A 19,943-nucleotide genomic window follows, 5' to 3' on the forward strand; every position below is an offset into this window, starting at 1 on the left:
CATACAAAGAACAACTCATACCAGTCCTTCTCAAACTCTTCCAGACGATTGAAAAGGAGGGAATACTCCCAAACTCATTCTATGAAGCCACCATCACCCTGATACCAAAACCAGGCAAAGACACTACAAAAAAAGAGAATTATAGGCCAATATCACTGATGAACATAGACGCCAAAATCCTCACCAAAATTTTAGCAAATAGAATCCAACAACACATAAAAAAGATTATACATCATGACCAAGTGGGGTTCATCCCAGGGACACAAGGCTGGTTCAACATACGCAAATCAATCAGTGTAATACATCACATCAACAAGAGAAAGGACAAAAACCACATGATCATCTCAATCGATGCAGAAAAAGCATTTGATAAAATTCAACACCCATTTATGATAAAAACTCTCGCCAAAGTGGGTATAGAGGGAACATATCTCAACATCATAAAAGGTATATATGACAAACCTACAGCCAGCATAGTACTCAACGGTAAAAAACTCAAAAGCTTCCCACTAAAATCTGGGACAAGACAAGGATGCCCACTATCACCGCTCCTATTCAACATAGTCCTGGAAGTCCTAGCCACAGCAGTCAGGCAAGAGAAAGAAATAAAAGGGATCCAAATTGGAAAAGAAGAGGTAAAAGTGTCATTATATGCTGATGACATGTTACTATATATAGAAAACCCTAAAAGGTCCACACAAAAGCTACTAGAGCTGATTGAAGAATTCAGCAAGGTAGCAGGTTACAAAATTAACGTTCAAAAATCAGTTGCATTTCTTTACACTAACGATAAATCAACAGAAGAAGAAAGTAAAGAAACAATCCCCTTTAAAATAGCACCCAAAGTAATAAAATATCTGGGAATAAATCTAACCAAGGAGGTGAAAGAATTAGACACAGAAAACTATAAACCATTGATGAAGGAAATTAAAGAAGACTTTAAAAAATGGAAAGATATTCCATGCTCTTGGATTGGAAGAATAAATATTGTTAAAATGGTCACACTGCCCAAGGCAATCTACAGATTTAATGCAATCCCTATCCAATTACCCAGGACATATTTCACAGAACTAGAAAAAATCATAATAAAATTCATATGGAACCATCAAAGACCTAGAATTGCCAAAGCATTACTGAAGAGAAAGAGGCTGGAGGAATAACTCTCCCAGACTTCAGACAATACTATAGAGCTACAGTCATCAAGACAGCATGGTATTGGTACCAAAACAGACATATAGACCAATGGAACAGAATAGAGAGCCCAGAAATGAACCCACAAACTTTTGGTCAACTCATCTTTGACAAAGGAGGCAAGAATATACATTGGAATAAAGACAGTCTCTTCAGCAAATGGTGCTGGGAAAACTGGACAGCAGCATGTAAAGCAATGAAGCTAGAATACTCCCTTACACCATATACAAAAATCAACTCAAAATGGATTAAAGACTTAAACATAAGACAAGATACAATAAACCTCCTAGAGGAAAACATAGGCAAAACATTATCTGACATACATTTAAAAATTTTTCTTCTAGAAGAAATAAAAGCAAGAATAAACAAATGGGACCTAATGAAACTTACAAGCTTCTGCACAGCAAAGGAAACCAGAAATAAAACAAGAAGAAAACCTACGGAATGGGACAAAATTTTTGCAAGTGAAACCGACAAAGGCTTGATCTCCAGAATATATAAGCAGCTCATATGACTCAATAAGAAAAAAATAAACAACCCAATCCAAAAATGGGCAGAAGACCTAAACAAGCAATTCTGCAAGGAAGACATACAAATGATCAAAAAGCACATGAAAAAATGCTCAATATCACTAATTATCAGAGAAATGCAAATCAAAACTACAATGAGGTATCACCTCACACCAGTCAGAATGGCCGTCATTCAAAAATCCACAAATGACAAATGCTGGAGAGGCTGTGGAGAAAGGGGAACCCTCCTACACTGCTGGTGGGAATGCAGTTTGGTGCAGCCACTATGGAAAACAGTGTGGAGATTCCTCAAAAGACTAGGAATAGACTTACCATATGACCCAGGAATCCCACTCCTGGGCTTGTATCCAGAAGGAACCCTACTTCAGGATGACACCTGCACCCCAATGTTCATAGCAGCACTATTTACAATAGCCAAAACATGGAAACAGCCTAAATGTCCATCAACAGGTGACTGTATAAAGAAGGTGTGGTATATTTATACAATGGAATACTACTCAGCCATCAAAACCGACAACATAATGCCATTTGCAGCAACGTGGATGCTCCTGGAGAATGTCATTCTAAGTGAAGTAAGCCAGAAAGAGAAAGAAAAATACCATATGAGATTGCTCATATGTGGAATCTAAAAAACAAAAACAAAAACAAACAAACAAACAAAAACAAAGCGTAAATAAAGGACAGAAATAGACTCACAGACAGAGAATACAGACTTGTGGTTACCAGGGGGGTGGAGGGTGGGAAGGGATAGACTGGGATTTCAAAATTGTAGAATAGACTACACTGTATAGCACAGGGAAATATACACAAAATATTATGATAACTCCCAGAGAAAAAAATGTGACAATGAGTGTGTATATGTCCATGAATAACTGAAAAATTGTGCTGAACACTGGAATTTGACACAACATTGTAAAATGATTATAAATCAATAAAAAATGTTAAAAAAAAAAAAAAGAAAAGGGAGAACATGAATGATACTATCAAATGTCTCGCTGGTTCAGTGGTTAGGATCAGACGATATGTGTAACTAACCTTAAAGAAACCAGGAAGTGGAGGTACATCAGTAACCCTTATTAGAACCACTGTGCTGCCATGGGTTGGTGCTCCAGCTCTGGAATCAGAGGACCTGCTTCTGTTACTCAGTACTTGGTTCAGTGACCTTTCTGAGACTCAGTTTCCCCATCTATCCTTTGACCATGTACCATGAGGAAGAAATGAGTTACTGTAATTTGGGTACTTACGACAGTGTCTGATAAGCTCCATTTATACTGTTTTTTGGTTGGGGATTTACTATGTGGTTTATGTATATTATCTCTTAGATTAGTAACATATTTAATTGTGTTAGTATAATAAGAAAGACACAGATGGTGAACTATGAGACTTTAGAGGAATCAGGGAAGATTCTTGAACGAATTGGCACCTTAAATATTTTAAGTAATTAAAATTATTTAATTTAAATATTCAAATAATGTCCTTGACACAGTAGACATAAGTAAGTGATAACTGAGCATCTATCAAGTGCTTGACATTCTGGAGATTTCTGTGATCAAAGTCATATTTCTGATGTTAGTACTGCATCATTTTAGAAAGGAAAGGGCCATACAAATAGTCTGTCTGGTGTTTTTTAAACTATGGTTCACAACTGTGGGAACAAGAACCAACTTACATGGTCATGACCAGCATTTTTAAGTGAAATTCAGTAAGAAAAAAAAAAAAAGAATAGAACACATTAAGCTGCATAGCATGGAGTAAAGGTAAGCATTATTTCATGAAATTTTTGAAGCTTTTTATGTGTATATAAATCAAGATTTAAAATGTTTTTTCACAGTTAATATAAGATTTATTAATTAAATTATTATTAGTTAAGAATGTAAAGATTCTCTTTGTGATAGAATCATTTCAGAGTAAAAGTCTAAAATGTATTTCTTACTTGGAGTCGTGCCCATAAAAATCTGAAATGCAATAGTATATTCTAATAACCACTACATTTCATTAAAAAGTAAGTAATGTACTAGAGAATGTTAGTTACATGGCTTAACTAAGACTGTACCCTAGTTAAGGGGAGTGTTGAAACTAGTCCCCAAGTCTTCTGTTCAGTGCTTACTGTCACTCACAGTTGCTTTAACCTATTTTTTGGAATGAAATATTTTTAACATGGCTAATGATTATTAACAATGCCTTCTAACATTACTCATCAGAGAGAAGTGAAAAGTTTTAAATCTATTATAGAAGGAGAAACAGATGGCAGATCTTCTAACTATTTTTATATTTAACCTTCAAGTTAAGGAATCGGTTACGCTGCAGTTCTAAAACATAAGCAGTTAAAGTTTCTTCCATTTGAGAAGTTATCTTTAGACTGTGGCCTATTCCAGGACAGTGGCTTCTGATCTGTCATCCCAGGCAGGCAGCCTGGGTAGAGAAGACAGAGGTTTCACCTTTATCCACCTGCTTCTGTTTCAACCAGAGCAGATCCCCTTTTATTTCTTTATATTGAGTTTTAAGATAAAATCATCTTGGTAAAAAGCATCCTCCTGCCTAAAAAAAGCTTGAAAGCCAATGTTCTAGAAGATGAAGGTGCATCTGAATTAGCTACACCAATGAATAAAGTGTGCATAGGCTGTTAGTCATATTAATATTGCTGATAAGTCAATTTGTTCAGACCTCAGAAAAGCTGGAAAAATAAAAGAAAATAAGAATTTTTTAATTTTTAAAATGAATCAACTTGTATAGAAGACCTTTTCATGGCTTTCCACTAAGTTTATGAAAAAATTCTTGGCATTATGAGCAAAAGCCAGCATTACTGGAGCCTGTCCTATTTTTATCTTATCTCCTAGTGCTTTGCTTCCATCCCCCTTCTTGCATATAACATATCAGAGAGGAAGAACTACTGCTTGTTTAATGTTTCTTCCATTTGCTCATTTCTTTGTTCATTCATTCACCTAACAAATATTTATTTTGCAACTGCCATGTGCCACTGAAAACACAGCCTGAACAGACAGACTTGGTCTCCGCTATCTTGGATCTTGCTGGTTTAGAGAGAGAGGCATAGATTACAGTTGGGATGAGTATTAGAAGATGGGGGTACAGGGCACACAGGAGCAGGCAGTACATATAGCAACATGGCTTTGTTTCACATCTGTGCTCTTCCATCCATTTGGTGAATTCCTTTAGACTTCATCCTGTAAGATGCAGCTCAAACACCTTTATCTGTGACATCTCTTGATCTCTCTAGTGAAGTGCCTTTACAGATTTCTACAATTGCCCTTAGTATTGCACACATAACTGTTCCTCACCTCTAAGCTTTTTGAGGATACCCCATAGGTGCTCAGTAATTGTTGAATCTACTCTGAATATAGTCTCCTACGCAGCTGAACACACTATGTAGATTTTTTCTTGTTAATTTGAAGTGTAATGTAGATAATTCATGATAAAAAATAACTGATATCAGTTAATGTCCTAAATGCGAAAGAAATATGAGAAGAATACTTGGTTCTCTTTGTTGCTAAGGATAACTGTTTTGAGTGAGATGATCTGCGTTACTTGAGGATATTAGCAGCCATATGTTTGGATTCCCAGTCTTGGTTTCCCACAAGCTTTGCAAATACTGTGACGGGCTGGCACTAGGGAATGAGGAAGGAGGCTTTTACATAAACCAGCATATTGTTAACTTTGATGATAGAAATGTGAAGAGAGGCCTCTCATAAATTTGCTCTGGCATTTTAACATGAACCATATTTTGATTTAATTAAAAGTTAAAGAAGTAAAAATTTAGGGTCAAAATAAAATAGTTAAACCTAAGGATAGCATTCTAGTAATTCATGTACATATGGGTTTTGGGTTTTTTTATTTCCAATTTTCAAGTTTAGAATACTTTTGATTTTCCAGTGAGGCTTATGATACAGTATATATCCGACACTGAGAACATATTTCTTTGAAATCTGGACTCTGTAGAAATCTTTCCTAACAAGCTTAAGACTTGATTCTACTGGTGAGGAAATAAATTTTCACTTTTGGGGAAAAGAATCAAGTCGATAATACTTAAGTTTTATAATGTATATTTTAACTTTGAAAAAAGACACTTATACATATTAATGTAGACATTCTTAATGCCATGTCGAACTAAAAGACAATTTAGGGAAAATAAGGGATGAAGTTGTATAATGTAATGTTATTTTTTAGTAAAGAATAATTTAAATATTAGATTTTATACAAAAATTATTATTAATAGATGTTGAGGCAATTAAGCAAAACTTAAATGTTATAATATTTCATAAACAGAATTTCAGTTCATAACTCTAACAAACTAATAGATTTTAAAAATCTGACCATGTAAAAATAATAATGAGAAATTGATATCTATTGTCACTGTTATTATTTAACATTATGAGGAAATTTCTTTTCAGTGCAATATAACAGGAAACAATGAGGGTGTTATAATATTTAGAAAGAGGAAACAATATTAGCATATTCATTGACAGTATATTTCATCTAGAAAACCAAAAAGAAATAACTGAAAAGCTATTTGAAAAAAACTTAGAATGACTTTAAGAAAGCATAGTGGAAAAAAATGTCAAAATTTCATAGAAAAACAAAAGACCTGAGTAAGACATCATTTTTTCACTGATAGCAAAACTACATACTGTAAAGACGTCAATTCTTTCAGAAATAAACATTTTGGAAATAATACTAAAGACAACCTAGAAGAAAGAAAGAATAAGAGACAGTAAGAATTCAGAAGACGAGTACGTTTGTAATTAACTAAAGTAAATTTTGGAATAAACTGTACTATAGGTAAGGCTTTAATGCATTAGAAAGTAAGCAATTTCCATAAAACAATGGAAAATGATAAGCCATTCAGCAAATGGTTCTGGAAAAATTGGTTTTGTGGAAAAATATATCAAGTTACAGTCTCAACTTACACCAAAATGTACCCCAGATGAACTAAAGAATTTACTATGAAAGAAAAAGAAGATATAAATTCTGAAAGAAAATAAAGGAGACTAAGTTATCGTTGATGAAAAAGAACTTTCTAAGAAAATACACAATGGGAAGAAAAAGGAAAAGTGTAATAGATTTGCTATAGATTTGACTCTACACATTTATAATTTAAGCCACAAAACATTATGTAAAAGAGACTTAGTAGAATATCAATCACAATTTATGGAATTTATATGTATCCCGATTAAAGGCATCCAGCTGTAATCAAAGTATTTTAAGACAATGAGTAAACATATTCCCTGCCTTATTTGATGAAACTGTGACTTATTGCTGATTTTTAAGGTGTAATAATTTTTAAATGTCTTTAACTTTCAGAGATACTAGCTCAAATGTTTGCAGGTGAAGTTTTTTGATGTCTGGAATTTGTTAGTAAATAATCCAGGATGAGATGAGAAATACATAAAACAATATTGGCTGAAATTACAAATTTTTACCTTTGGAAAAGGATTGAAAATTTCTAAGACAAAAAATTAATTATAAAAAGAAAGATAAATTTTAAAACAAGCAGAAAACTGGAGGAGACATTTTTTAGATTGTTAGGATGATAAGTAAATACAGTGCCAATATGATGCCTAGTATTTGTAAGTACATGATGTTATGTTAAAACAGGGTTAAAAACAAAAGAGTACGAGCCCATTGCAACTCTGAAATCTCTACAGCCTTTCAGGAAAGTAGTTTGGCAATATAAATAACCTTTAAAATATTCATAACTGTTGACCACTGATGGTACTGCTAGGACTCTAGCCTGATTAAGTAATCAGAGTTGAGCCCAAGGGTTTATCCAAAAAGATGTTCACTTCAGCACTAAATAATAGATTAATATATTTAATACATTTTAATGTGTTCATATTATTTAACTATAAAAAATAACCATTTTATTTAAGCAGAAAAAATTTTTTTCTTATTCCTTTTGTTTATTTTTTTATTGAGTTATAGTCATTTTACAAAGTTGTGTCAATTTCTAGTGTAGAACACAGTTTTTCAGTTATACATGATCATACATGTATTCCTTGTTGGATTCTTTTTCGCTGTGAGCTACCACAAGATCTTGTATATATTTCCTTGTGCTATATAGTATAATCTTGTTTATCTATTCTACATATGTCTGTCAGTATCTACAAATTTGGAACTCCCAGTCTGTCCCTTCCCATCCCCTCCCCCTTGGCAACCACAAGTTTGTATTCTACGTCTATGAGTATGTTTCTGTTTTGTATTTATGTTCTTTTTTGTTGTTGTTGTTTAGATTCCACATATGAGCGATCTCATATGGTTTTTCTTTCTCTTTCTGGCTTACTTCACTTAGAATGACATTTTCCAGGCACATCCATGTTGCTGCAAATAGTGTTATGTTGTCATTTTTGTGGCTGAGTAGTATTCCATTGTATAAATACCACATCTTCTTTATCCAGTCATCTGTTGATGGACATTTAGGCTGTTTCCATGTCTTGACTATTGTAAATAGTGCTGCTATGAACATTGGGGTGCAGCTGTCTTTTTGAAGTAGGGTTCCTTCTGGATATATGCTCAGGAGTGGGATTACTAGGTCATATGGTAAATCTATTCCTAGTCTTTTGAGGAATCTCCATACTGTTTTCCATAGTGGCTGCACCAAACTGTATTCCCACCAGCACTGTAGGAGAGTTCCCTTTTCTCTACAGCCTCTCCAGCATCTGTCATTTGTGGACTATTGGATGATGGCCATTCTGACTCCTGTGAGATGATACCTCATTGTACTTTTGATTTGCATTTCTCTGATAATTAGTGATATTGAGCATTTTTTCATGTGCCTATTGATCATTTGTACTTATTCCTTGGAGAATTGCTTGTTTAGGTCTTCTGCCCATTTTTGAATTGGGTTGTTTTTTTTTTCTTATTAAGTCATGTGAGCTGCTTATATATTCTGGAGATCAAGCCTTTGTCAGTTTCATCTTTTGCAAAAATTTTCTCCCATTCTGTAGGGTGTTGTTTTGTTTTGCTTATGGTTTCCTTTGCTGAGTAAAAGCTTGTAAGTTTAATTAGGTCCCATTTATTTATTATTGCTTTTATTTCTATTGCTTGGGTAGACTGCTCTAGGAGAAAATTTTTGAGATGTATGTGAGATAATGTTTTGCCTATGTTTTCTTCTAGGAGGTTTATTGTATCTTGTCTTATGTTTAAGTCTTTGCTCCATTTTGAGTTTATTTTTGTGTATGGTGTAAGGGAGTGTTCTAACTTCAGTGATTTACATGCTGCTGTCCAGTTTTCCCAACACCATTTGCTGAAGAGACTGTCTTTATTCCATTGTATATTCTAGCCTCCTGTGTCGAAGATTAGTTGACCAAAAGTTCGTGGGTTCATTTCTGGGCCCTCTATTCTGGTCCATATGTCTGTTTTTGTACCAGTGCCATGCTGTTTTGATTACTGTAGCTCTATAGTATTGTCTGAAGTCTGGGAGGGTTATTCCTCCAGCCTCTTTCTTTTTCTTCAGTAATGCTTTGGCAATTCTAGGTCTTTTGTGATTCCATATAAATTTTATTATGGTTTGTTCTAGTTCTGTGAAATACGTCCTGAGTAATTTGATAGAGATTGCATTAAATCTGTAGATTGCCTTGGGCAGTATGACCATTTTAACAATATTGATTCTTCCTATCCAGGAGCATGGGATATCTTTCCATTTTTTTAAGTCTAAAAGAAGATATAATTTAAATTCAACAAATAATTATATATAGTTCGGTCATTTTTCTATCAACTTATATATGCTATGAATCAGTTATGTAAAATACTTAGGGAGAGGGAGAGAAAGAAAGATTAAGAAAATATGGTTGTAGGTAGTTTTCCAGTTTCTTCTGTCAAAAGATAAAGTGAGACTTATCAAAAAGGTTAAGAGTTTATTTGAATAAAAACCCATTTGGAAGTGACTAGGAGCATTCCTCCCATGGGAGCTGGGGAAAGGCTTACTCTGTATAGGGAAAGTAAGGAAGCAAAGAAAGGAAACTATTTGAGTGGCTATAGATTAAAACCTATTGGGCTGTTTATGATTGATTGTCCTTAGAGTTTTGATTTCATAACTTTGAGGCTTTTATTTACAGGGGTTTTTTTTTTTTTACATGAGCTTCCATACCTTGGAGCCATCTCAGTCTAATGACCTCCTTGTTTAATTCATTTAACATTTCTTTATTTTTTCCTAAGTTTTCCACGTGTTTTACAATGAGCGCATTACTTTTATAGTTGAAAGTGTAGTAGCCATTTAAATAACTACAAGTGGAAATGCTTTTTCTCTGGTGTCTTGGGTGGATATACGTCACTGCCATCACACTCGGGCTCATAGTGATCCCAGACCAGGTGGAAAGATTCGAGTAAGACTATGGCTAAGAGTATGGAAGTAGACAGGATGACCAGATAGATGCACCAATTAAGCCCTTCCTACAGACATCCATTTATTTTTATGGCACCATTTCCTTACACTCAGAAGACAAAAATAATTCTATGAGTGACTAGAAACAGCGGCAATCTACTGAAAGAATCTGGAGGGTTGAAGGTTTACAGTCAATATTTAAAATAACATGGGACTTTTTTCTGATTTTACTCCAGTGTTGCTAGAAAATGTTGGAGAAGAACTAGATCCGATTCTGGAACCTCTTCTTCTAAAACAGACCTTTAAGCAGGGAGGCAGTACGTGTATCCGACTTGGGGACTCCACCATTGAATATTCACCAGACTTCCGCTTCTACATCACTACCAAGCTGAGAAACCCTCATTATCTTCCTGAAACTTCAGTAAAGGCCAGTATCTAAAATAAATGTTTCTTTACGAAATTTTACAATGAATGACTATATTTTCCTCCCAAGCCATAAGAATAGGTCTTCCTAAGGAAGATGGATTTTGTTCTTGTTTGGCATTTCCTGAAATTGCTATAATAATTTCCAAATGTTGCTTGTGTGTGTGCATGTAAGCAATAAAGAAGCCTTCAGTACACAGTGAAAAAAGACCATGAGAATCTAATTTCTGCAACTGATATTACTCCTAGATTTTCTTTGTTAAAAATAGATGACATATATGTACATTCTTTCTTTGTAATAAATGATAATATGCTAATTCTTAGAGTTGGAATTCACTTAGGAACAGAGAACTCCATTCATCTTTTTCAGAATAAGGTTGCTGCTATCTGATTTTATATAATTACTTAAAAGAACTGTTTTCAATCCCTGGTTCTTTTAAGATACTCGAAATTACTTTAAAGAGTAAAATTAGTTTAAACTTTGAGTCAATGACTAAAATGACTTGAGACATTGATCTGTAACCAAGCTCCTGGAGATTATTCCATTTTTTATTCCCAATTCTTAGCCCTGGTTGGCACTTGATAATGTTTGACAAATGTTTGTGGAATGAGTGAAAGAGGGAGAGAAGGAGGGACATCTTTCATTTATAGAAGCTAGAAGGAGAGGACATTAAGAAATATTGATTCACATTTTGAAAGATACATACAGAGATGAGATTTATCCAGAGAGTTCAAATGCTGTCCCTTATTCAAAATATTTAAATTAACATAGGCATCTCTCTCTAGATCAGAGGAAGGACTAAGATGACATGATTCATTCCCTTCAAGATGCATAAACATGGTCCCTGCTCTCAAGAGATCTACATTGTAAATAATGTGTATGTGCAGTGACCATATTTATGACTAGAAAGACATGGAGGGACTCAGGGTTGGGGACACACTTTAGACTGGACATTCAGGGAAGCCAGGAAGACTAGGGGAAGGTGGGGTGACACTTGAGCTTAGTTTTAAAAACACACAATGTTAAAATATAAAAATCTTGAGCCACTATTTTTAATTAATTAAAATAAATGTTATCTAAACAATTAAATATTGTTTATTATCTATTTACCTGTTAGGAGAGGCAGTATCTACTACTAGCAGTTAAGAGCGTGGGTTCTGGAGCCAGACTCCCTTGAGTCAAATCCCAGCTCTTTTACTTGCCAGTTGTGTGAGTTTGGCCATGTTACTTAACCTCTGTGTGCCTCAATTCCTTAGTCTATAAAATGGGAATAATAAATATCTATCTCACAGAGCGAAGTAAAGACTAAATAACCTACGTGAAATGCTTACAGTAGGGCCCAGCAGTAGTGTTACATAAGTGTTACCTGTTAGCACTGTTACTTAACTTGTAAATGTAAGTGGAAAAAATGAAGTATGAAAGAACGTAAAATCCCAAAGCTGTGTTACCAAAAAAATTTTTTTAATAAATCACATGGACAACCCTTTTTTTTTCAGTAAAAATCTATGAAAACATCATAAATAATATAAATAACTCTTAGTACACCAATAAGTCGTTATAGAAGAAGTCATAAACCACCGTGGAGAGGAAACTATTTTATGATTCAGTATTGAAATCCCTCAGATCCCTAGAGAGTCTTATTGCTTCATTACTTTTAATTGCTGGGATTGATTAAACAGGGATTATAAAACATAGTGAGGCAGTTACTTGCTTTCATTTACAAATTAAAATACTTCCTCTCAATCTTATTTTTAGGATCTTTTATGCACCTTTTGCTTTCAAAAGTACCCGAGGGATGATATCACGCTGCTATAAACCTTCTGAATCTAAGTGAAAATAAAATTATGAAATCATATTTGTATGATTTTAAATGTTGGTGAGCAAATAGCTAGATTTGCAAAATCTTGATCTCAAAAGATCTACCATTAATGGGATATGAATGAACACCTCCTTATGTCTGAATAGAATGATGTAAAAACTGTAAAACATTCATTTCACTAAACACTGTGACTATGGTTTGGGGATTAAAGCAAATGTAGTCTGGGTGCTTGGTTTCTCATGCCAACAGGAAGCATCTCTTGAAAGCGTTAATTATAATTTTTCTATGACTAAGTGCCAAAGCAGTAGAGAATTGCCTAACAACATTTAATAATTTTTTATTGCTCAATTTTAAGAATTGCTTATTATCCCATATAAATTTATGATTATGCCAGTGTAATCTATACTTAGTGGCTTTCCAGGTCCACCATGGGGCAGGCAAGGGGGAAAAGTTTAACCCAGAGGACACCACCATGCAGAAGGTGCCTGGGTTTGGGCAGAGGAGGAAGTTGCCTTCATAGGGGTACTGACTGCAAGGAGCTGATCACAAGTAGGACAATTCTCACAAAAGCAAAATTGCTCTGTTCCTGCAGAGGAAATATTCTCTTACTAGGAAAGATGGGGAAACACAAGTTTTCCCACTCGGCAGTCAGAGCTGAAGCACGCACAGACATTTCATAGTCTGTGTATACAAGATTCCGTAATCAGTTCAGCATAGCTAAAATGAAAGGCACATGAAAGGGAGGAGTAGGAAGTGATGCTCAAGACATAGGTGCTGACTTTAACTCAAGACGTGAGGGCAGGCAGGCTGCAAAATAGATGTTTAAAAAAGGGAGGAGAAGGGGAGTCAAATTAAACCAAGATAAAGTGTTTATTGGCTTATGGGTTCTTTGGTGACCTGAGCCAGAAGATTCCTATAGTTTATTGTGGTGTGCATTGGTGGGTATGTGGAGGCAGGGATTGGAGCAGATGGTAGAGGGCTGCACAATGAAATGAGGTAGAGACAGAAAGCACGTACAAACAACATTTTCAGTTAGTGGAGTTAATGAAGATGCAAAGAGAGATCATTCAATAGCTGAAAGGGATTGTGTAGATGATTTGTTCTTTGCTTTTTAAAAAATATAGACCTAAGCATAAGTACTTTCCCACTTATGGGAAAGACTCAGGAGAGGGGGAATTTTAAGATGTAGGCAGCAGAGTGAGACTGCCTGTAAGAGCCATTAAGTTCAGAGATGAAGCAGGTGTTGGCGGACTGCATCTTGATGACACTGTTGAAATATACATTCCTTAGTTCACAATAGTGGCTGGTTATCATATTGTAATATGATACCACAATATAATATGCTGTATTATATATTAACGTCATGTATTAGAATATATAATATGATTATCATATTATAAATTACAGTGTATACCTTACTTATGACAAGCAATCACAGTGTTCTTTTTCTTTTATCACACTCTGTAAGATCTCCTTTACTTGTTGACATCACTAAGATCCTTAAAACATAAGTCAGCTAGTCCAGTCAATATGAAGGATGGCTTCCAATCTGATTCTAATTGATTTGGGGATTAAAGAGTTGTCAGAAGTTAGACCAATTTGAAAGAAGAATAAATTGATCACCAAAAGGAATCTTTTGAAGTGCTACATTTGTGAGCATGAGAAATTTTAGTGGGTTTTTAATCCCACAATCAAGCTTGCCTATATCCTTAATCACAGTTGGGACAAACTCCACTTTTCACACATACTACTATGATAAATAGAGTCAATTTTAAGATCAGAACTTGAAGCATGTAAGCAGAGGCTTTCTTAATAGAAACAATGATGCAATCATTGTGTATTCATTCATTTATTTATAGGTGACACTATTAAACTTCATGATCACCTCTGAGGGGATGCAGGACCAGCTTTTGGGAATTGTGGTGGCCCGAGAAAGGCCGGACCTTGAAGAAGAAAAGCAAGCCTTGATATTACAAGGAGCTGAAAACAAAAGGTTTTAAATATTGCAAAACACAGAATGAATTCTTTCTTGTTTCGAGGTCACTTAGATTGAATTAAAGTACATTTTAAAGATCTACTTTGTTAGGTATTAATAGGTCATTGAATGGAAAGACTTGGTGGAAAATACAAGGTATTACCTTGCCTCTATGTTAATTTGGAAAATTGCATTGCAGAGTTTATTTTTACCTATAAGGTCTTAGGCACTGGAAGAATCAGAAGGACTGCCACAAGTCAAGGCAGTATATTTTCAACTATTCAACCAAGTTTGATCACAAAAGTTGTAGTATTCATTATGTAACTGAGGTTACCTGTTTTCACTGGAGTGCAGTGTAAATGAGCATGTAGCCTTCCACTTTCTGCTTGTAATATCTAGATCATAGGCAAAAAGGGTAATGCTTTATAAGTCATGAAAAATTTCAGAAAATAAATGGAGTGATAACTTCCTGTTCCCTCGGGGCTGAGAACCTTGATGGCGGAGTAGATTGGCTTACCTTATCTCTCTCTGGTTACCACGTAAATGAGCATTAGAAGAAGAAGTGGAGCAGAAAAGCCTGTCTTTTTGACATTTTGCAAGATAAGAAATTAGGGCTACAGCATCAGCACTAAGGATATTTGTCACAATGTGATGCATTTCTTTAGGTGACACGCTCTTTGTTTCTCATCCAAGAACAGACACGCGAAGTGATTTTTAATGATTTCTTCTCCTTCTAAAATTGTGTTTTATTCCAGGCAATTAAAGGAAATAGAAGACAAGATTTTAGAAGTTCTTTCATCTTCAGAAGGCAATATATTAGAAGATGAAACTGCTATTAAGATATTATCTTCCTCCAAGGCTTTGGCTAATGAGATTTCTCAAAAGCAGGAAGTGGCCGAGGAGACAGAGAAAAAGATTGATGCCACCCGCATGGGCTATCGTCCTATTGCCATTCACTCCACCATCCTGTTTTTCTCTATTGCTGATCTAGCGAACATCGAGCCCATGTACCAGTACTCACTGACCTGGTTTATTAACCTTTTCACCCTCTCTATCGAAAATTCAGAGAAATCAGAAATTTTGTCAAAAAGGTATGTCAAAGCAGTGTGAATTAATACTAATTTGTGTTTGAAAAATCAATGGTAATTGGTGGCTTCGTTGTTTCAGAATGGCGTGTGCCTTACAGCCACGTAGCTAAAATGAGCTTGATTAATAATTGGAGACCAGAAATAAATTTGAGGGTTAGAAATTGAACAGATGTGACCAAATTCAGTCTGCCAGGAAATGCCTCACAGAGATATGGGATTATAATGTAATTCTGTTTATTATTTGCAAAATATATTTATGATTGGAGCTTTGGAAAAAGAACATTATACTCCTAAAAGACATGACTCTTACCCTCTGTAAGTTTGCATTTCAAAAGTTACAATTTCACTTTTTGATATACAGATATATAAAATTTGTTGGAAAACAGGGCTTTTAAGGATAATCTGTTGTGATTATTTGTGTTATTCTTATTTACATTAAACACTTTATTTTACTATTGGCTATTAAGTAAGTAATGAAATTAAGACCTACTTAATAGTAAATCTATGAGAGAATAAAATTTTATTTTATTTGTCAGTGAGATAAATTTCAGTTTAGTATTAAAGTGAGTTTTTAATAGCATCTAACGTGAAATTGAACAAAGAGAATCATTAATTGCAAGATATGCCCTTTGTAACTTTATTGATCCCTGTGAGGCCAGATACTTTCGTACCCACAAAGGAAATATGATTCACTGCTTATCACTCACAGTTAGGAATTATCTTTTTAGAAATCCAAAATGCTCATCTCGTGAAACCTCAATTGAATTCCTTTCATTTATCATGGTAGAATTTTGCTAAATTTTAAGTATTCTTAGGCTGAGCAATTTCTGGCCAGTATCATTCATTATTTTATGAGCCCATGTATGAGACTAATGAAGATGTAAGGCTGATACCAGGCTAGCAAACAGTTTTTCAAATGTCTGCCCCCTGGGAAAGAAAAGAGAAGGAGGAAGACGGTATCTTCAGTGAAGAAATGTGAGATGGTGGAGTTTAACGTTTCTTTTTATATTATGATATTTGAAAATGTTGTTTCTTTCTCTATTTCTTCCAGTATCTGACATTTTCAAGGTTAGCAAGGATTACTAAAAAACAGAAAACAAACATTTAAGTTACTTTTCTTAGAAAAGTTCCCAGCCATTTGCATTGTGTTATTTGCTTGAACAAGCCTGTCTGGTTTTTCATACTGAATTCCGAGTTCCCTGAGACAAGGATTTAAAAAAAAAAAAAATTCCTAGAACCTAGAACTCACCACAGTACTAATCACAAGGAATGACTCAGGAAATGATGTTCTGCTTTACACTACCTTGGTTAAAACAAGACTACCAGAATGCGATCATTTTAATTAGTTTAAAATCAAGGTACGTACTGGAGTCTAGAGTAGGAACTTTCTTTGCTTTGTCACTTAGACATATTTTGTGTACAAGACTGGGAAAAAATTAGGGCAATTTTAGACTTTAAAATAATTATTGGTTCCTTTATTATCTCATTATATCAAATTAGGACACATCCACAGAGATGACATCTGTTTTTTCATAACTATGATCTAGCCCTTATGATTTATAGAAAATCAATTGCTTTTACCCAGCTATAAGATTTGAATGAAATCCAGAAAACAAAATGAGCCTGTTTCTTTTTTAGTTAAACTCCTTTAATTAGGAACAATGAAAATCATATGACCACAGTGATCTTAAAAATATGTCCAAAGAATAAATAGAAAAAAAATAATTTGAAAATTTTTGACATTATTATTAAACACATAGAAACATGCAGAAATCAAAAATATTTGCTTTATGAATTTTCATAAGTGAGCACATCTCTGTAACCAATGCCCAGATCAAGACATGGCACATTAACAACAGCCCAGAAATCACTCTGTCCCCTTCTAGTCACCATAACCCCTGTCCCCCAAGGTAATCGCTGTCCTGACTTTGAACACCAGAGATGACTTTTGCCTGTTTTAGAATATCATATAGATGAAATCACAAGGTCTATTTTTTTTTTGGTGGGGGGCGTCTGGTATCTTGCACTTAACATTGTGTTTGTGAAATTTATGTTATTTTGTACAGTGCAGTGGTTGGTTGACTTTCATCGTTAAATAATATTCCATGTGCTTGTATACTGTTGGGGAAGTGTAAAAGCAAACCTTCTCCCAATCCAGAAATTTTCTTCACAAAGTAGTAGAGAAAGAGAATAGTTTTTGACTGGTTAAGTGTTAAACCAGAATGTGAATCGCATCACCGGCAATCCTCCAAGAGACTGCAAAGACAGAAATCCTCTCCTCACTTTACCGGCTCGGTTAGCAAACCTGGCTCCATCCAGAGGAAAAACAAATATTTCTTATTTTTATGACTGGAGATAGTTTTGCAACTAGGAACCAGGTGCCAATGAAGTTAGCCCATGAAGATGTCCCCCAGGTCCTTGAGAAAGACATTCTTGGGTCATGACTCTAACAAGAGTCCTTCCTAGTTTTCACAAGAATTTATATACATTTCAAAGAGAGCAGAAAGCACTTTTAATTTTAAATTTTCAAAAGTAAATTTTCTAAGAAAAAGGAGAGCGAAATCTTTTTTTCATTTTCAATACAAAAAAAATTAAACCTCTTATTTTTATTTATCCTTTCCTATACCACAAATTATTCATTCACTCTCCTGTTGAGGACATTTGGATAGCGTCCAGTTTGGGGCTATTATAAATTTTTGCTGCCTTGAACACTCTTGTGTGTGGCTCTTGTATGTACCAGTGTCTGGCAGGTCCATATCCAAGAATGGACTTGATGATCACAGGGAATGCTTATGTTCTATGTTAGTAAATATTGCCAAATAAGGGTTTCAAAGCAGCCACATCAAAAGAGACTCTTTTAGTAGTTTTGTTTAATCTTCAGAATTTAGAGTTCTCATAGGAATCGTTTGTTTATCTGTCAATCATTGGTAAACATCAGATAACCTGTTAAATATATGTAATTTTTGCTTGTCAATGATACCTCAGTAAATCTAGGGGAAAAGAAATCAGATAACCTGTGGACTTTAGTCAGCTATTGGATTATAGCTATAACAAAGACATGGAAAGCTTGTGACTATTAACACCATGCTACTAAATAGTTTGAGACTCTTATATTAGCCTAAAATTATCTCATTTCCTTTTACTCAGAGATTAAAAATTATTTCTATTTTGTTTGTCTTCTGATGGTTATTATTCATAATAATTACAATTTCACTTTGACACCAAACATGTTACAACTACTATGGTATATGCTATGAAATAGCCTAATAATTTGGGTCATCTGTGTTTTATAAAATTTTTAATGCATCAGAATTTATAGCAGAATAAGTAACTAGCAAAAAATACTTAAGTACAGAAACAAAAATTTAATAGGACATAGCTCTGTTACAGGAATCAAACTGAAATCTTTCTCAAAAATACACATAAGATCACACATACATGCCACACACACAGTTTTTTTTTCCTTCTACCTCTATCAAGATAATTTCCCCATGTTACTAAATACTCTTCTGACATAATTTTAGTAGCTGTACAATATACCTTTTTATGAATGCACCATAATTTTCTTATTGTAAGACTTGAAAGCGGTCTTTGGCTTTTGTATTATAAATAATACTGCAATAAATGTAAAGGTCCACATCATTGATTATTTCCGCATGCTGAATCCCAAAATTATGACAAAGGGGTTGTCTTCTTTCAGACTCCTGGTATGAATTCCTTTCCTGTAAGGTTATTCAAATGTACATGTTCAGGGAGCGTGAACGATCTTACAACACTGTGTCATGCATCAGCATTGAAAATGTTCATTTTTATTCTCTTTTACACTGTAACTGATTATTAAAATATCATATTTAAATCTGCATTTTTATCACTAGTGAGACTGAACTTGAACTTCTAATATGATTAAGCCATATAATTTTCCCTTCGATCTTCCTAGCTACAAGAGGAAATTTGTCTTAAAGTGCAGAACTTTTCATTTTATTCTAGAGAGACCAAATCTGAGTCACCCTGTATTAATTGTGCTGTTACTGATGAGAGAAATTAAATACCAAGTGTGAAAAGACCACCTATTAGCATAAAGATGCGGACAGAAATGTGATTATTTTAAACCTTTGAAGAATTCAGCTGTATTTTAGTAACTAGTTTCAAGGCCCTGTCTACCAAGGCTTTTTCAGAGCTCTCAATTAGAAATAAAATATATCAATTTGTTGTAATTCTTTTTATGAGAATGCTGGCAGGGGATCACATAGTTAAAGAAATAGAAAGGTAAGGAAAAAACTGGAGCTGGATGGACTACAGTGGAGACTGTCAGCCTGGAAATAGCCAGGCTGTGGTTGTACTGCTGGATTGTTTAATTCTAGACACATAAGAAGCACTTAGATAATTTTGCTTAATCATAATCAAAATGTGCTAATTTTCCCTTTAGATAATTGACCTGCTTAAATAATTCAGGTCATTAATCTATGTCAGTCCTTAGCTCTCTACACGTTTTCAGCCAACTATTTATTTCTGTTGTAACTGTTATAACCTATATAATAAAAATACTTAAAAAATGTTTCTTTCAGTGGTAGTTTACCCCTC

The 19,943-nt window shown here is 34.4% G+C and overlaps 1 protein-coding gene across 1 annotated transcript in view; it reads left to right on the plus strand.

The window, feature by feature from the left end:
- The window catches only part of DNAH7 (dynein axonemal heavy chain 7), a 220,378-nt gene that overhangs the window by 158,756 nt on the left and 41,679 nt on the right, over positions 1-19,943 (plus strand). The window contains exons 50-52 of the mRNA XM_032480142.1: positions 10,293-10,483; positions 14,159-14,292; positions 15,030-15,365. Coding sequence (XP_032336033.1) covers positions 10,293-10,483; positions 14,159-14,292; positions 15,030-15,365 — 661 coding nt within the window. The remainder of the gene's footprint in view (positions 1-10,292; positions 10,484-14,158; positions 14,293-15,029; positions 15,366-19,943) is intronic.

This window comes from Camelus ferus, chromosome 5 (assembly GCF_009834535.1).
Source record: "Camelus ferus isolate YT-003-E chromosome 5, BCGSAC_Cfer_1.0, whole genome shotgun sequence".
Classification (NCBI taxonomy): Eukaryota; Metazoa; Chordata; class Mammalia; order Artiodactyla; family Camelidae; genus Camelus; species Camelus ferus.